The sequence below is a fragment of the Syzygium oleosum genome, unplaced genomic scaffold (assembly GCF_021117445.2).
Source record: "Syzygium oleosum isolate NSW1041296 unplaced genomic scaffold, Sole_v2.1 Sole_v2.17, whole genome shotgun sequence".
NCBI lineage: Eukaryota > Viridiplantae > Streptophyta > Magnoliopsida > Myrtales > Myrtaceae > Syzygium > Syzygium oleosum.
Genome location: NW_026607501.1, coordinates 5,911,066 through 5,928,812, shown reverse-complemented (window position 1 = coordinate 5,928,812; position 17,747 = coordinate 5,911,066). Strand labels below are relative to the sequence as shown.

At 41.3% G+C, this 17,747-nt stretch overlaps 1 protein-coding gene and 1 pseudogene across 4 annotated transcripts; one reads left to right on the top strand and one right to left on the bottom strand.

Moving 5' to 3' along the window:
• Nucleotides 1-317: 317 nt before the first annotated feature.
• On the top strand, nucleotides 318-10,725 carry LOC115691082 (pentatricopeptide repeat-containing protein At3g62890-like). 4 transcript variants are annotated; one of them, XM_056319114.1, is made up of 3 exons: nucleotides 318-2,700; nucleotides 9,279-9,343; nucleotides 10,183-10,725. In XM_056319114.1, the coding sequence occupies exon 1, from the start codon at nucleotides 440-442 to the stop codon at nucleotides 2,285-2,287; it is 1,848 nt and encodes a 615-aa protein (XP_056175089.1). In that variant the 5' UTR covers nucleotides 318-439; the 3' UTR covers nucleotides 2,288-2,700; nucleotides 9,279-9,343; nucleotides 10,183-10,725. The 4 variants fall into 4 exon arrangements, with proteins under 4 accessions (XP_056175089.1, XP_056175088.1, XP_056175092.1 ...); XM_056319113.1 differs by lacking the exon at nucleotides 9,279-9,343; XM_056319117.1 differs by lacking the exons at nucleotides 9,279-9,343; nucleotides 10,183-10,725 and adding an exon at nucleotides 3,746-4,053.
• A 2,338-nt stretch (nucleotides 10,726-13,063) lies between these two features.
• On the bottom strand, nucleotides 13,064-16,671 carry LOC115691090 (flavin-containing monooxygenase FMO GS-OX-like 9; annotated as a pseudogene).
• Between the last annotated feature and the right edge of the window lie 1,076 nt (nucleotides 16,672-17,747).

Sequence of the window (17,747 nt, the reverse complement as noted above, 5' to 3'; positions counted from 1 at the left end):
AAGGCTAACCGAACCCGACCCGAATCGAACCGAAACCAGCCGGTAAAAGGGCGAACACCGAGCATCGAATGTGTAGCGGTGTCCGAGTGTTTCAGCAATTCTAAATTCGGTTCAAGAACCGGCCATCCGTCGCCCGTTTCCCGAGAGGCCTCGATTCGAGTCGCAATAACGTGCTCCGTTCCTCCCGAGCCGCGGCTCATTAGCTCGCCGAGGATCATCGGGTGTCTATATTTCAAGAAGCTATTTCAATTCTCGTAATCGTATACTGTCATGAGCATGAATTTTTTCCTCCTTTTTTTTGGAAGGGAAATGAGTTTTGGTTTTCTTTTCTTTTCTCGTCTCTCCTCCTGTAACGCAGAAGTTAGTAACGGTAATATATACAAACACAAAGCGTGCAACCGCAAGAATGCTGTCGAAACGTTGAACCGCCGCCGCGAGCATGAAGAGGCCCCTCAGCCTAATCCCAAGAACCTCCCGAGCTCTCCCGCTCCGCCGCCCGGCGGCGGCGACCGCCGTCGCGCGAACTCGCGGCTCGCCGGCTCGCGCTTACCGCTCCGCGTCGGCTCCGCCGGAGACCCGGTCGCGAGCGCCCGGATGCGAGAGCGCCCTCCCGGCGGAGCCGCCAGCGGCTCGAGCCAGGGCCAGCCCGGCGCCGTCTTGGCACGTCGTCCAGGCCTCTCTGATGAGCCTCGTCGAGGGCCGCGTCCGTTCGGACTGGTGGGGCTCGTCTTCTCCTCTGTTCCTCCAGTTCGGCGAGTCGGTCGGCAGCGAGCTGTGCAGGCACTTGATCAGACGTTGCACGGGCCAGGGCAAGCACCTCCATTCGGTGTTCGTGTTCATCCAGATGCAGAGAGTCGGCGCGCGTCCCGATTCTTTCACCTTCGCCCCGGTCCTCAAGTCCGTCGCGCGGTTGTGCCTCCGAGAGATGGGGAGATCCGTGCACGCTTATGCGGCCAAGGCGAACTTGGATGGCGATGTTTACGTGGGTACTTCGCTCGTCAATTTCTATAGTGGTTGTTCGTTGATTGGGGATGCCCGTAAGGTGTTTGATGAGATGGGTGAGAGGAATTCTGTTTCTTGGAATGCGCTGATAACTGGTCACGCCCATAATAGGAAATTCGCGGAAGCTCTCGATTTGTTTAGGGAGATGCAGGCTGATGGGGTGGAACCGACCGAGGTCACCATGGTGGGGGTTTTATCTGCTTGCGCTCACTTGGGGGCTTTGGGCCTCGGAAAGTGGGTTCATGAGTATATCGACTGCCACGGATTAAAGTTGAATGAGTTTCTGGGTACTGCACTCGTGGACATGTATGCCAAATGTGGAGCTGTAACGGAGATGGAGAAGGTATTTATGGCAACGAGAGTAAAAAATGTCTATACATGGAATGCCTTGATTTCAGGCTTCGCCATGAATGGACGTGGTGAAGCTGCTTTACAGGCTTTCTCTAGGATGGTAATGGAGAACCTGAAGCCTGATGGTGTCACATTTTTGGGCATATTGTGCGCTTGTTGTCACGAGGGTCTTGTTGATGAGGGGAAGAGGTACTTCAGGATCATGAAGGAGGAGTTTGGATTGCGACCGGGACTTGAGCATTATGGATGTATGGTAGATTTACTTGGTCAAACTGGATTGTTTAGTGAGGCTCTACATCTAATCCAGAATATGGACTTGAAACCAGATCCAATCATTTGGAGGACTCTGCTAGGTGCTTGCCGAACTCATCGGAATGTTCCGTTGGGCAGGTATGCAGCGAGGAAGCTTCTTGAGTTGGAGCCTACTAATGCGGACAATTATGTTTTGCTTTCGAATATATATGCTCAGGATTCTATGTGGGATGAAATAGCACAATTGAGGGCAATGATGAACCAAAAAGCAATTCCCAAAGTGGCTGGATGCAGCTCAATTGAAATTGGGAATGCAATTTATGAGTTCATTGCATCGGATTGTCTAAAACCAGAGGTGCGTGACTTGTTAGATGACATAAGGAAGGAACTGAAGCAGGTTGGTTATGCTGCAAACACTGGCTTGGCCTTGTATGACATTGAGGAAGAGGAAAAGGAAAGTTCCGTTGCATTTCACAGCGAGAAAATTGCTTTGGCATTTGGCCTTATGAAATCTCCTCCTCGATCCACTCTAAGAATAGTCAAGAATCTTAGAGTTTGTCAAGACTGCCATGTCTTCTTTAAGCTAGTTTCATTGGTCTATAAGAGGGAGATCAGCCTTCGAGATAGAAATCAGTTCCATCATTTTGCTGGAGGCTCGTGTTCCTGCAGGGATCACTGGTGATACCTCCGTTACAGCTGATGGCAGAAAGTGCTTGCTCTTGCATCCACCTCTTTTTTCCCAGGATACATTCGGTGGGAATTTGTCAATGGAGCTTAATCTATTGTCATTGTAAATCTGCACCAGATGAATTGTTTAAGTGAAGTGGAATGCGTAAAGGCTTCCGTGAGGGGTTATTAGCCAAGTCTGGTCCTTGTCTACAATATAAAGCCATTGGACGTTCTTGAACTATCAAGAGCTCCTTCCATTTGCACTGAATCTGGTTCATGCTTGTGGGTTCATAGCAGGCTGGAGGACTTGAAGTGAAGATCTTTTGCTCTATGTGGAGATGAAGATGAAGATTGAGAACTTATTGCTCCCTTTACGAATGTCTTTCTCTCATCCGTCTCGGAGAACTTGTTCTTCTTGTCCTACAGGTAATTAAGCATGCCAATAACTCTGGATATTACTGTTGCTATGTTTAATATATGAATTATCCCTTGGTCCACCGGTAATATAAAAATATCCTTGCACATTCACCGTTGGATTAATAGCGTGTGTTTGGAGCTACTTGTGCGACCATATCTTTCCACATGTCAACTATCCCATGGTTAATGTGTAAACAATTTCTTACTCCGCTAGTGGACCTAATAAGAAACCTTAATATGTGTGTGCCGTGAATTAATCCTCTATGGAGATTGAAAAAATTTAGCGGTGTCGCAATGATCAGCCGGTCCGAGCCAAAAAAGAGAGAAAACTAGCCAGATTGATAGAGGGAGATACATGCGATAATGATAGTATACAATTAATTATCCATAAAAAAATAGATTAAAATTAACTTGGAAAGGTATGGGCAAATCCTCCGCAGCATGTTATTGGAAGTACATCCCAAGCAAAGCGAAGATAAAGCCTTATCACTAGAGGCTTGTATGGAATTTTTAAGACGCTTGCAGTTGCTGCAACGTCTCTTCTCCTCTACTTTGGGCTGCTGATCTATATAATTTCAAATCTTAACGACCCAATTTCTGCATTGTGATTCAGTTGAGATGCTGAATCATCTCAGCTGTCAAGCAGTTCTTGCTATCACCCACCTTGCCTCTTCTGAAGAATGCATCATATCCAACACTTAGCTCCTCATAAGTGGAGTTCATGCTAAAGGTTCCGTTCTTGTTGGCTTCTAAGCTCCTCAGATTCTTGAGACTGTAGAGTTTTATTATCTCCCGAACTACTCTCTTTCTTTCTTCTTCCTTTGAAAATGGAAAACCCAAGAACTCAGCCAATAACTTCACATGGCCTCAAGTGTCTCTCTTTACATCTTCATAATGGAAGAAAAGCACTTTCTTTGGTTCCTCTAGACTTGTTCTGTAATATCCCAACACATGATCCCAAAAGGGTCCTGCAAGAGAAACCCTTCTGCAGAATTTCTCAAACACCTCTTGTAAACAAATTGATTCTCTCTCCTATCTTTACCTTCTCTGCTAGGAAAATCCAATAAGAGACGAGAACATCACCAGCATTTCTAGCTGCATAAACTATCTTTGAACCACTCTTACTGATGGAATTCGGCTGTGCAGTGTAAGAGATCTGAGTTGAAAGTAGTTTTGGAGAGGGAATGGCATTCAAACTAGCAACAAGGTCATTCTCATATGCTTGGAATTCTAAGACAAGCACGTAAATATGAGGACTCGTTCTGAGCAAAGGGTGTGATAAGGGATCGAATTAGTGTGCTCTAACTATGGCATAGATTAAAGCCTGCCACATCGTGCCACATTATGGGAAGGTGGCCAAGCAAATGTGATATGAATCTGTGCGGAAGATGATCGTTCTACGAAGATCTGTGAGTTACGAATTGCTGACCTCGACCCCCAATCGAACCTGTGATTGGTAATCTCGGTATGAACGCGACCTGTTGACGAACCTGTGTTAACCAATCCACGCTATAACGCCACGAACAAGAGAATTCGCGATCTTGCTCGATAAGTTGAATTCGATCACCACAAGGGAGCCTTGATAAGATTTAGTCCTAAAGAGAACTCAAGAAAAAAATTCTCTATATAAAATTCTGCCTCCTCTTAGAAATTTATAAGCAACCTTATATAGGGTGCTAACCCTAATCCTAATCCTACTAGGATTAAAATTACAAAAATAACCTTAATTACTAAAAATTCGTCCAAAAATGGAAAAAGGCCTAAAAGTTCATCTAAACGACTCCAAATCGCTAAAAAACGTCATCAATCACTACTAAAGTAGTGAGTATTGATCAGCGGCCCGTTTCCAAGCGTCCATCCAAATTTGAGCCAATTCGGAGTTCGTCAATTCTAAGCTCCTTCGGAATTCGCTGGACCAAGAGTAATCATGTTGCGCCAAGGAGCTTCAGAATCTTCAAGTTTCGAATCCAGATTGTCTCCATTCCAAATATCTTGAACCATGATGCCGACAGCTTATTTGAATTCCTTCGCTCTCGCTCGAGTGATCGGGCTTAGCGGATAGAACAACGGGTTCTTAGCACCTCCTCCTCGATAGGGTTCGATGTCCACATCATTCCCTCCCCCGTGCAAAGGATTTGCCCTCAAATCAGCGTCTGCATAAAAAAGAGTCAAATCAGAAATATTAAAAGTAGCACTAATACCATACTCACCTGGAAGGTCAAGCTTGTAAGCATTATCGTTGACTCTCTCCAACACCATAAATGGTCCATCCCCTCGCGGTAGCAATTTAGAGTGTCGCTGTTTGGGGAAACGCTCTGTGCGCATATGAACCCAAACCCAATCGCCGGACTCAAACACTACTTTCTTGCGCCCTTTGTTGGCTTGCTTTGCATACTGCTCTGTCTTAAGCTCAATATTCAGCCGCGTCTTCTCATGCAAAGTCTTCACAAATTCAGCTTTCTTAGCACCATCTAAATACACACGCTCAGCAACAGGCAAATGGGTTAAATCTAACGGAGTCAAGGGATTAAAACCATAGACAACCTCAAACGGTGTGAATTTAGTAGCAGAATGCACGCTCCTATTATAAGCAAACTCAACATGCGGTAAACAATCTTCCAAAGACTTAATGTTCTTTTTAATGATAGCACGCAACAATGTCCCTAAAGTCCTATTAACTACTTCAATTTGACCATCAGTTTGTGGATGACAAGTAGTAGAGAATAAAAGTTGTGTACCTAACTTCTTCCACAATGTCTTCCAAAAGTAGCTTAGAAATTTAGTATCTCGATCAGAAACAATGGACCTAGGCATGCCATGCAAACGCACAACCTCACGAAAGAACAATTTAGCAACATTTGATGCATCATCAGATTTATGACAAGGTATAAAATGAGCCATCTTTGAAAATCGATCAACAATCACAAAAATAGAATCCTTGCCATGCTTAGACCTAGGCAATCCTAACACAAAATCCATAGAGATATCAACCCAAGGATGCGTCGGGATAGGCAAAGGTGTATACAAACCATGTGGTTTAATCGTAGACTTAGCCTGCTTACATACGATACATCTTCCGCAAACTCGTGTGACATCTCGTTTCATGTGTGGCAAAAAAAAATGTTAATGCAGCACTTCATAAGTCTTATTGATTCCAAAATGCCCCATTAAACCACCACTATGTGCCTCTCGCACTAACAACTCGCGCAAAGAGCATCTAGGCAAACACAACTTATTTTCACGAAAGAGATATCCATCATGCCTATAAAACTTTTCAAGCGCAGCATGCTCACAAGCTTCAAATACTCTTCCAAAATCATCATCGTCAGCGTATAAACCTTTGATATGCTCGAATCCTAGACACTTGCTCCTAGAGTAGTTAGAATTGCGTACCTTCGAGAAAGTGCATCAGCTACCACATTGTCCTTACCTTTTTTGTACTTGATTACATATGGAAAAGTCTCAATGAACTCCATCCATTTGGCATGTCTTTTGTTCAACTTTTGCTGCCCTCTCAAGTACTTTAAGGTCTCGTGGTCGGTATAGATCACAAACTCCTTTGGTCACAAGTAATGTTGCCAAGTCTCCAAAGCTCGCACCAAAGCATACATCTCCTTATCGTAAGTCGGATAATTCAATGTCGTTCTGCTTAACTTCTCGCTAAAATACGCTATGGGACGTCCTCCTTGCATCAACACAGCTCCAATTCCCGTACCAGAAGCATCGCATTCTATCTCAAAAGTAGTACTAAAATTCGGTAAAGATAATAAAGGAGCATTAGTCAGCTTATCCTTTAACAGAATGATGTGAACATCGAACCCTATCGAAGAAAAGGTGCTAGGGACCCGTTGTTCTATCCGCTAGGCCCGATCACTAGAGCGAGAGCGAAGGAATTCAAACAAGCTGTCGGCATCATGGTTCAAGATTTTTGGAATGGAGATAATCTGGATTCGAAACTTGAAGATTCTGAAGCTCCTTGGCGCAACATGATTACTCTTGGTCCAGCGAATTCCGAAGGAGCTTAGAATTGACGAACTCCGAATTGGCTCAAATTTGGATGGACGCTTGGAAACGGGCCGCTGATCAATACACACTACTTTAGTAGTGAGTGATGACGTTTTTTAGCGATTTGGAATCGTTTAGATGAACTTTTAGGCCTTTTTTCATTTTTGGACGAATTTTTAGTAATTAAGGTTATTTTTGTAATTTTAATCCTAGTAGGATTATGATTAGGGTTAGCATCCTATATAAGGTTGCTTATAGATTTCTAAGAGGAGGCAGAATTTTATATAGAGAAGTTTTTTTCTTGAGTTCTCTTGAGGACTAGATCTTATCAAGGCTCCCTTGTGGCGATCGAATTCAACTTATCGAGCAAGATCGCGAATTTTCTTGTTCGTGGCGTTATAGCGTGGATTGGTTGACACAGGTTCGTCAACATGTCGCGTTCATACCGAGATTACCAATCACAGGTTCGATTGTGGGTCGAGGTCAGCAATTCGTAACTCACAGATCTTCATAGAACGATCATCTTCCGCACAGATTCATATCATCATCAAATTGCCGCCGCCATCTAGGTTGTGCCCTAGGCTCCTCTCGCTGATTTTGTGGCCTCCCTTGTGGTGGCTCTCGGTCATCTTCAAGTCTCGTCTCACATCTTGCAACTCGGTTGCTAAGTGCTTCAATTTGTAAACTCAATTGCTGGATGCCTGCTAGAATCGCATCATCCCTTGGATGAGTGTGATCCTCCCTTTGATTCACACTTTCCTGGCCTGAGCTTGACATTTTTTTTTTAAACCTGCAAGAAAATGTTAGTGATAAAAGAAATCTCACTAGTCACTCCCTCACGTTTTCCGCTCAAAGTGTTTGTCACTCCTCTCGTGTTTAACTTAATTTCGGCTTTTTCTTCCCTCAATTAAGCTCACACACTCTTGCCTTTTACCTCTCGTTTCTTTCTAGCAAGCTCTTTTTTTCAGACTTAAATCCAGTCTCACAAGCTCCTCACAACAATCGATAAACCACCAAGCAAGATCAAATTCAGCAATATACCGCTCAAATCAGCAATTCAGCAAATTTTCGCTAGATTCGGATTCATATTCAATTTCTGCTACTGAAATTTTTTTTCTATTCGGTCCAACTATCAATGATAAAAAAAAAATGAGTCGTCCTCTTGAATTTTTTTTCTTTGCTTTTTTTTTGGCTTTTTTTTTCTTTTTTTTTTGACGAACTCAAGTACAATATAAAAAAAAAACAACTAGGACCGAAAACCCTAAATCAAAATTGAAATCACAGCAAGAACAAATTTAGAACCCTAATTCGATTAATAACGAAACCCTAATTCTATAAACCCTAGTTTCTATAAACCCTAGATTGATGAATGAAAAGCAGCAAAAGTAGGATAACTAGACCTTGTAGAAGCTGCTCTGATACCAGATGATATGAATCTGTGCGGAAGATGATCGTTCTACGAAGATCTGTGAGTTACGAATTGCTGACCTCGACCCCCAATCGAACATGTGATTGGTAATCTCGGTATGAACGCGACCTGTTGACAAACCTGTGTCAACCAATCCACGCTGTAACGCCACGAACAAGAGAATTCGCGATCTTGCTCGATAAGTTGAATTCGATCGCCACAAGGGAGCCTTGATAAGATCTAGTCCTCAAGAGAACTCAAGAATAAAACTTCTATATATAAAATTCTGCCTCCTCTTAGAAATTTATAAGCAACCTTATATAGGGTGCTAACCCTAATCCTAATCCTACTAGGATTAAAATTACAAAAATAACCTTAATTACTAAAAATTCGTCCAAAAATGGAAAAAGGCCTAAAAGTTCATCTAAACGACTCCAAATCGCTAAAAAACGTCATCAATCACTACTAAAGTAATGAGTATTGATCAGCGGCCCGTTTCCAAGCGTCTATCCAAATTTGAGCCAATTTGGAGTTCGTCAATTCTAAGCTCCTTCGAAATTCACTGGACCAAGAGTAATCATGTTGCGCCAAGGAGCTTCAGAATCTTCAAGTTTCGAATTCAGATTGTCTCCATTCCAAATATCTTGAACCATGATGCCGACAGCTTGTTTGAATTCCTTCGCTCTCGCTCGAGTGATCGGGCCTAGCGGATAGAACAACGGGTCCCTAGCACTTCCTTCTCGATAGGGTTCGATGTCCACATCAAAATGTCTCTGGGTTGTGCGACGAAGTGTTCTTAAGTCCACATGATTCCTAAAGCAAAAATTGAGTCATAACAAAATCCCTGGTACTGGTAGAGATAGTTGGTTTTCCAACCTTTTTCTTTAGGGAGCGTTGCGAGGATCTCTTCATATTTTATTAAAGTGGTGGCTTTAGCATCTTCAAATAGTCAGTTTCCCATAGGTTCTTGGTTGAGGGGTTTATTGACCGGAGCAGAGGAAGAAGCATTGTTGAAGAGTATTTCATTTGCAAGGTTTTGGGTTAAGGGGATTGTGAGGAGATGGGAAGTGTCAAGGTGGTTGAGAAAATTGTGTTTGAACTTCTTACAACGCATGCACGGAATTATAGGGTATGAAACAAGAGACACAGGATCATGTGAACTTCTGAACTGCAGGACTAAGAAAGGCAAATTGCATATGCGTGTCCTCTCATTCCCCAATTCATGTCAATCTTGTGCAGGTTTGACACTCCCCTCCTTTTTTTTTCATTTTGGTTAAAACGTTATAGAAGGTATCTTTGTTAAGTCCAGATGAGGCAAATTTTGTTAATAATCATTGTATCTTCATGCTTTATTTTACCTCAACTGAAAGATTAGAATCATAAAAGTATAGGTGTTTCTGCTTGTGTAGTTATTGGATTGATAAGTACATATATGCTGAATATGGAGCCAAAAAAGGAAAAAAAAATTTAAAAAAATTTAAAAAAGGAAACATAGATGCTAAGATGGGATATTAACTCGTGTCAATACCCAATCTGGTGATTAAGTCGATCTCATATCTGAGAACAACATAATCTGTTATGCCAAAAAGGAAACATAGATGCTAAGATGGGATATTAACTCGTGTCAATACCCAATCTGGTGATTAAGTCGATCTCATATCTGAGAACAACATAATCTGTTATGCCAAGGTCCTTGAAAAGACATTTTCACCTCACATGTTTCCATTCGTGGTTAGTTTTTCAATCATGTTGTTTACAAGACGAGTGTACACTATATGTTTTTGTGCGTCCTATTTAATGCATTTTATTTGTATTGAGAAACACTATGTATACTGAGATCGGTACAGACAATTATATAGCGTGGCATGAATGGACATTTTGGACATATTCATTATTTTGCATTTCTAATCTGTTTGTCAAAACACGCCTTGAAATTGCACTAAATTTTATGTTTCAATATTTGTCAAAACAAGCCCTCAAATTATACTACATTGTATGTTCCAATCTTAATATACAGTGTTGCCCACCTTTTCCCTTGTAACATTTTGCACTCATAAGCCTAATGATTTTTCAAGCAGTGGAACCCGTGTCTCTTTCCAACGGCAAATACCTGTCAGGACTCGATCCATGATGTACCGGATCAATCACCACGACTATTATGCATCGCGGAGCGACTTGGGGTCTCATGAAATCCCGCTGCTGTAATTGCATCCGGTCGGTCGACTTGGGTCCAGTCCAAGACTTTTTCTTCTTCGCGGCTCCCACCCCCCCAGGCGGTTTGCGCTAATCAATGCATGATTGAGAGGGATGGACTGCATTTTGCACTCCTCATGTAAAGTGGAGCTCGTGAATTCAGGCACCGGGAAAAGATGGGACAGAAGAGATGGCTGACAAAGTGACCACACCATAGTCCAGTTCACATGAGTCATCTCAGTCCAGGCAAATCAAATGTTATGGTCTTCTCTGGTTTGAAATTGCATAGCTGCATCTCAAACAGACGCCTTTTGGTATTTCGTTAATGCAGGCATCTCTGGTAGAGAAATAGCATTAAGTTATTGTCTCTATGAGGAAGCAGCATTCTTTAGGGAAAAGGGAAATAAGAAGATCTCATTATTATGTCACGCCTCAAGTACATCAAGCACTTCACATGACGTATATAATTTCGTTATTATTAATTTATTCGCCAGCGGAAGCACAATAAAATAATTAAACATGTCATATCATTATTTCACCTACTTAATAGTGTACATATGCGTCACTTACATTAAAACATCATAATACAAAACACCTGGGAAGGGTTCGGTAACTCCTATCTCCACTATCACACCCCCGCTCTCAAAAGTCCGCCTTTACAACACTGATCCAACATCTAAGGATCGATAACCTCCCCCAACGTCGGCTCATCGGCAACGTAACTAGGAGGACGATCAAAGCCTTTAAGCGGCCCTATCCGGTCACCATCGAAGATTGCGTACCAAGCTACATACCGATGGGGAACCCACTCGGCAAATCGTATGTCGACTCATATTGTGGTATTACACTTAGTATACATAAAAACTAAATCGGGCAACACAACATCCTCATACTCACACTCAATGTGTGTGCCTGAGCTTCAAAAAGCGGTGGAGGTGGAAGGGCCATCCTACATGTCTGGAAAAATAAAGGAATGAGTCAAAACCCAGTAAGTGAAGTCTCTAAGTTTAAAGTAGGAGCAACTCTTTGCACCCGCCCTGGCAACATAATCAATGCATGAGCACACACTTTACCTTCTTTGCAAGTGCCTCATAAGAATGCATTGTATTATCTACTCGATGCACACTTATGTCATATAATTTTTTGATGCGTTAGTATCATTTGGTGCCTTATCAACATGATAATATTTATGAGCATGCATAATCTTTTTCACTTCTCCTCTCGAACAATCGTATTCCGACACATGGGCATGTCAACTTCGAGGCGTCCCGCAACATCCGCCTATGGGGCATCCCGCCATACTCATACATAATCTTAAATGCAAGGCATCTCAACTTCCAAGGCCCCGAAACACTCCCAGGGCATCCCGACACACGGGGCATTCTGACACACGAGACAACGTCGCCACCTCACGTGGACAACGGTACTATTCTTTTTCAATATTCAATGTTATCACGCAGCATTAATGCACACGAACATGTTCAACATCAACATTCAATGCACCACTCCATTTCACTTAACCATCACCGATTGAACATGTTCAACATCAACATTCTATGCATACTTTCCTCAAATAATACATGAAGGACTAAGATATTAAGAGTACATAAAGCATGTAAAAAATTTATTATTACTATTTTTTTTTGAAATCCAGTAACTTCCATATTCGGTAACTCGCTGAAATCGGTAACTCTCCAAATTCGGTAACTTATCCGGTTCGACAAATTTTGGTAATTCTCCTTAGATTTAGTAACACATGCCAAAACTGAATTTTCTCCCTAAAGTCGGCAACTTTCTCATTTTTTGCCCATTTTACATACTTTTCACTAAAATACCACCAATCATCAAAGAATTACTCATACTTCTTAACATGACAATTAAAATCATCAATACACAACTTAACATACTGTTATCAGAATTCGCACAAGTGAGGAACCCAACATGCCATTACCAAAATTACTCACATATGATCATAAAACTCACTTAAAGTAAACACCTCAAGTACTCATTAGAACAATCTAACTTAGCGCCTAAAGTTTTCACTCACCTTGAAAATAACTTGCGTAAAATCAAAGCTTTAGTTTTCCTTCAAAGTAAAACAAAATCGGAATCAATGATTTATGTTTTAAAAACGGCAAACCCATTTATGAAGAGTCTAGGAAATTAATGAGTTTACCTCGTCCAAACCGGGAAACGAACTCGAGACTTTAACAAAATACGAACGTGGAACATTTTGCTTTTACTCTTGGATTTGAAAGTGAAAGTTGAGAGAGTGATTGGTGAAGTAATGGAGTGGGGCCTTGCCTTGGGAATTCTCTCTCTCCGATTTAATACTTGGCCATAACAAAGATTGAAAGAGGAGATGGGCTAACCATGGTTAGAGAATTTAATGCTCATACGATGAAATTATTGAATTTAAGAGTAGAGATGGTAAGTGTGCCAATATAATTTCTTCATGTGGTCCCTAGGTGAATACCTTAGGCATGTGGCGCATTCTCATAAGCTAAGAGAAGATATATTTAGGAGGGATTCGTCTCATTTAGCCAAGTAAAGAAGTGAGTCACCCCTTGCATTAATGAACTAAAAGTTAATATAGAGGAAACAAGCATGACATCAAAAAATGCTAAGATTAATGTGTCAAAATGTTTAGAACTTTCCGAACATAAGTAAATAATTAACTTCGTAAATTTCTAACCCGTCGCTCAAACATAACAGTCACATTAATCGATCGCATAAAATTTCTCACGCATGACATTGCTCGCAACCAAATTTCTATGCGCATTAATAAATGTAGGAATTTTCCGGATGTCACAATTTATGAGACTAATTATTGATTAAATTACAAAATGAACATATTCGAAAATTCCCAGATGGAAACGGAAAAATTAGGAAATGGCCTAGAGATTTGTAGTTTCTATTTGATGAGGGCATCTTTGCAGATATTTCTGCTTGCAACAAAACAACCGCCGATACTCCTAAACTTTTTGCCTTGATGAATGATAATCTTGTAACAAGAGGGGAAAAAAGCATAATCCCGTGGCCTTAATCATCAACAACGATTGGATTGGGATTGAAATGTTAGGACTTGCGATCCGAGTTGAATGAAGTGAGGGCTCTGAAATGCTTCTTGGAGCAGCTTCTCGTCGCCTTCGTCCCATGAATCGCGAAACATCTCCAAGTTCACAATGATATTCTTTATTGTCGACATGCAAATCCCTTTCCTCCATTCTTCCAAATGTGGGAACTCCACATTGTCACCATATTTGTCACAATACTGCACCAAACACAAACCGGTATGAGTCTCGAGGGAACAAATTTCATTTCAACATAGAAGAGGATAAGATGACAAACAAATGACACTTCCAAATGTGGGAACTCCACATTGTCACCATATTTGTCACAATACTGCACCAAACACAAACCGGTATGAGTCTCGAGGGAAAAGATGACAAACAAATGACACTTCCAAATGTGGGAACTCCACATTGTCACCATATTTGTCACAATACTGCACCAAACACAAACCGGTATGAGTCTCGAGGGAACAAATTTCATTTCAACATAGAAGAGGATAAGATGACAAACAAATGACATTTTTTCGGGTTACCTCGAAACTGTCTATGTCATGAGTGTGGTGCTTCGGCAAACCAGCGGCATCAATGGAGTTGTAGAAGTCGTTGACCGACTGCATCATCTCCTTCCATGGGGGCAACGTTCTTTTCCCAGACAGAAGTTGAGCTATCCATTTGGCTTGCGACTCGAAGAAAGGAAAGCTTATGATCTGCGTCGAAAACCAAGTTTTAGAAGAACCAATCTGCGATTACATTTTCAAGATCGACCGCCTAGATTTCCCAAACTACAAGTCCTCTTGCGACAAAGAGACCCTTTCGGAGAACTCATCCTATCTTTGCTTATGTCTTGGATCGGAACAAATTGACCCTACATTTCTCAATAAGTTCTACTAAAGAAAACCCTCGTTTCCTTAATTCTTCTCGTTTCTTTGTTTCGAGTGTGCTTATCCAAAGGGCATATACGCGATGTGAATCGCAGCAAAAACCCTACGTACCTTTCTATGGATGCCAATGAAGGACAGAGAAGGAGCAAGGGAAGGAGGGAAGGTGTGCTCGTAGGGAGGTCCCACTCTATCATCATCCACCACCACAATCCCTTTGGTGTCAAGAAATGGGAACGCATATGAGTACCTACACCACACATTATTAATTTGGCACGTCTCCACAATTATTTATTTCATGTGTTACCGTTAGTATTGCATAATAAAAGGGAAAATCAGGGATGAGAACACTACAAGTGTCGTAACTTTCGTGCGGTGCTCACTTGAGTGCCATAACTTTTTTTTTTATCACCTGAGTGCCATAACTAATATACGGCGCTCACTTAAGTGCCATAACTATTTATCCGATCACTTGAGTGCTATATAACTTTTTAATCAATCACTTGAGTGACATAACTTTTTAAAAACGTTCACAACAAGTGCCATGACATGTCGAATTTCCAACACTTGGGTGAACATTTTTAAAAAAATTTGGCACTTCAGTGATTGATTAAAAGTTGTGACACTCAAATGAACGTTTTTTTAAAGAAATTATGGCATTTAAGTAGTCGAAAAAAAAGTTATGGCGCTCAAGTAAGCGTCATACGAAAGTTATGGCACTTGTAATATCATTATCCCAGAAAATCAACATTTATATATCCATGGAAATTTTTTTTGGTCACCATATCCATGGTAATTGAAAATGAGTAGAGTGTAGTAAATCTTGAAGTGTCACCGGAAAATCAAACATGCAAAAATGTTCCTTTTGCATTGTCAAATCACATTACCCGGTGCAGTACAAAATAGTGTCGGCGATTACTGATGAACCGTCGACGAACGATACTATACCATTGTCTTCAAGTGAATCTATATGCAATTATTGTTAATGTAACATTGAAGAATCTCGAAGTCAAACATATTACAGCATGCTTTTAACGTAAAAAAGAGAAGAAAACCAAAAAAAAAACCACGCAGATGTGATAAGACAAGCCCTACTTGAGGGCGAAGATAGAGATTGCGATGCTTATCAAGGACTTTGGACAATCCTTCAGTGATGTCGAGAGATTTGGCACTGAGATGGACTTCTCATGCCACTTCTGCAAGCTCCATCGATATGTCTTGACCGCTATTTGAATTACCAACCACCACCACAACCTGTAAATCATAATAAATCATAATCATAAAGAATTATTATTGCATTGTTTTTACCTCTCAAAAAACAACTTTTTCCATTGCCAACTTCTTTATTACCTCGTTGCGGAATGGCTCGGGGACTCTGTAAATGTGACTGTGAAGTTGCTTCCTTTTTTCCATGTACCCATTCCTTTCATTTCCACAGAAAAACAAAGATTGAAACAGGAAGAAAAGAGGGGCAAAACTATGTAAATTAATGGCATAATCATGTTTATGTTCAGTCAAAATGTGGAGAACGTGTATCATTGTTATTTTCTTGACAGCGACTCGTGGTGCAAAGTCAAGAACTTTCTTTCATGATTCCTGACATGACATGAGCGTGAAAGAAGATCAATGATGAGCATGTTCTCTCTCAAGGTAACACAAAAGAACAAAAAGAGACTAGTCAAGGAAGGAGAGAGATTATTCTTTTGTAAATCTTTAGAGATTGAATGAAAACATTGAGTTACCTTTAATGGACGGCATTCTTGGATGAGAGTAATGACCAGTCGCCACCACCACAGCATCAAAGACCTCCTCCGCCATTTTCTCATCATTATCATCGTCACTCTTCGCGATGATCTCTTCGCTCTTCACAACCCACCTCAAATCGTGATAATCCACCATCCCTACATGCTCAACCCTAGTGTTGAACCTGATCAACTCTCTCAACCCAAACCACTCTACAAAATCTTGAAGATACGACAGAAGCTCCCTATGCCCAGGGTACCTCCTCATGTCCCTATCTTTCTTCACCAAGAACGGGAAGTCGCTGAAGCCCATGATCTCTCTCAGCCACACGAGCCGCTGCGACTCATACATGCTACTGTGGACCTTGAGAAATGGGTCTCTTCCCAAGGGGTCCTCGCCTTCCACGTTTGGCTGGTAGAGCCATTGGCCACCAATGTCGCGGTTTTGCTCCAAGACCACCACGGCGTGGCCTTCCTTTCGCAACTCCCGGGCTGCCACGATCCCTGACGGGCCGGCCCCGATCACGCACACGTGCTTCGATTGGACTGCCAGCTTCTCGGAGACCATGGTCGAGTGATGGATGAGGGGTTGACGAGGAGTGTATTAATATGGGGTTGAACGAAGTTTTTATTAGTGCTTTGGTGTAGTATTGGGCGAAGCAGGAGAGGATAAGGTTTTATAGTTGAGGTCCGTATTGATACAAGAGAGTTGTAACAGCAATTATGTCGGAGGGAAAGATGGGATGGCTTGCTGTGGGACACAAGGAACATTAATTATTCTTTGGTACTGTACCTCATGTTTCGTACTCCATCCTTGCAATTGGGTAATTTTCACTTTTTAATTCTTTTTCTTTTTATAAATATCACAGCTCTCACAATTTAAGATTTTGTTTGACATGACTCATAAGAAATCTTTTCGAAATGCATAAAATATCGATATGCAGAATTATATATACATTGATCTTTTGTAAATTTTCATAATTTAAATAATAAGTAGACGTTACAGTGAATATGTGTTTCATCCTTGCATCATACATCAATGGGGCAGTGAACTCTTATTGGCAAGCAAATAAAGGTTTGTCCCTTTGAAGGGGTCACATCTCGTGCGTGGTAAACTTAACTAAAACTAAATGCGACCGATATCTATAAAGGTTCCTCAGAGTCTTGGTTGAAGGGAGTTTTCCTCCAATTAGGTTTGTAGTAAAGCATGCATGGCCCTTATATTAAAGCCTTCTCCTCCTATAGTTGGGGTAGTCTCTCAATGCGGTCTCTCCGTCGACTCATAGAGTAAAGGTTACATTTCACATGTCAAGCTAGCGTGACTTTATTTATACGTAAAGGTTACGTTTCACATGTCAAGCCTTCTCCTTCTATAGTTTAAATAAATTTGTCACATGTGTATTAGTTTGAGGTTTTTGATGATCAAAAAATTAATTTTGAATAAATTTATCACATGTGTACCAGTTTAGAGTTTTTCGTATTATTAATCATTTCTTTTCAAATGAATTGTCATACAATCAATCTATATAGAAGAGAAGGATTACACAAACACGTGTATCCCGTATACCATGTAGGAGTCCATCAATAGTTTTCCAGATCCTTACAATCATCCAACGTGCCATGTTTGTTGCACTTTCAAGTCAATCGAACTGTTTTTGGGGATGATCATCGAGTGGATCATCATATATAACGTGCCATGTTTGGAGCGCAGCCAAATCAATCGAATTGATTCTGGGGATGATCAATAGTTTTCCAG

Coding starts and splice junctions, on each gene's coding strand:
- LOC115691082 (XM_056319113.1), top strand. CDS start 440: ATGAAGAGGCCCCTCAGCCTAATCCCAAGAACCTCCCGAGCTCTCCCG.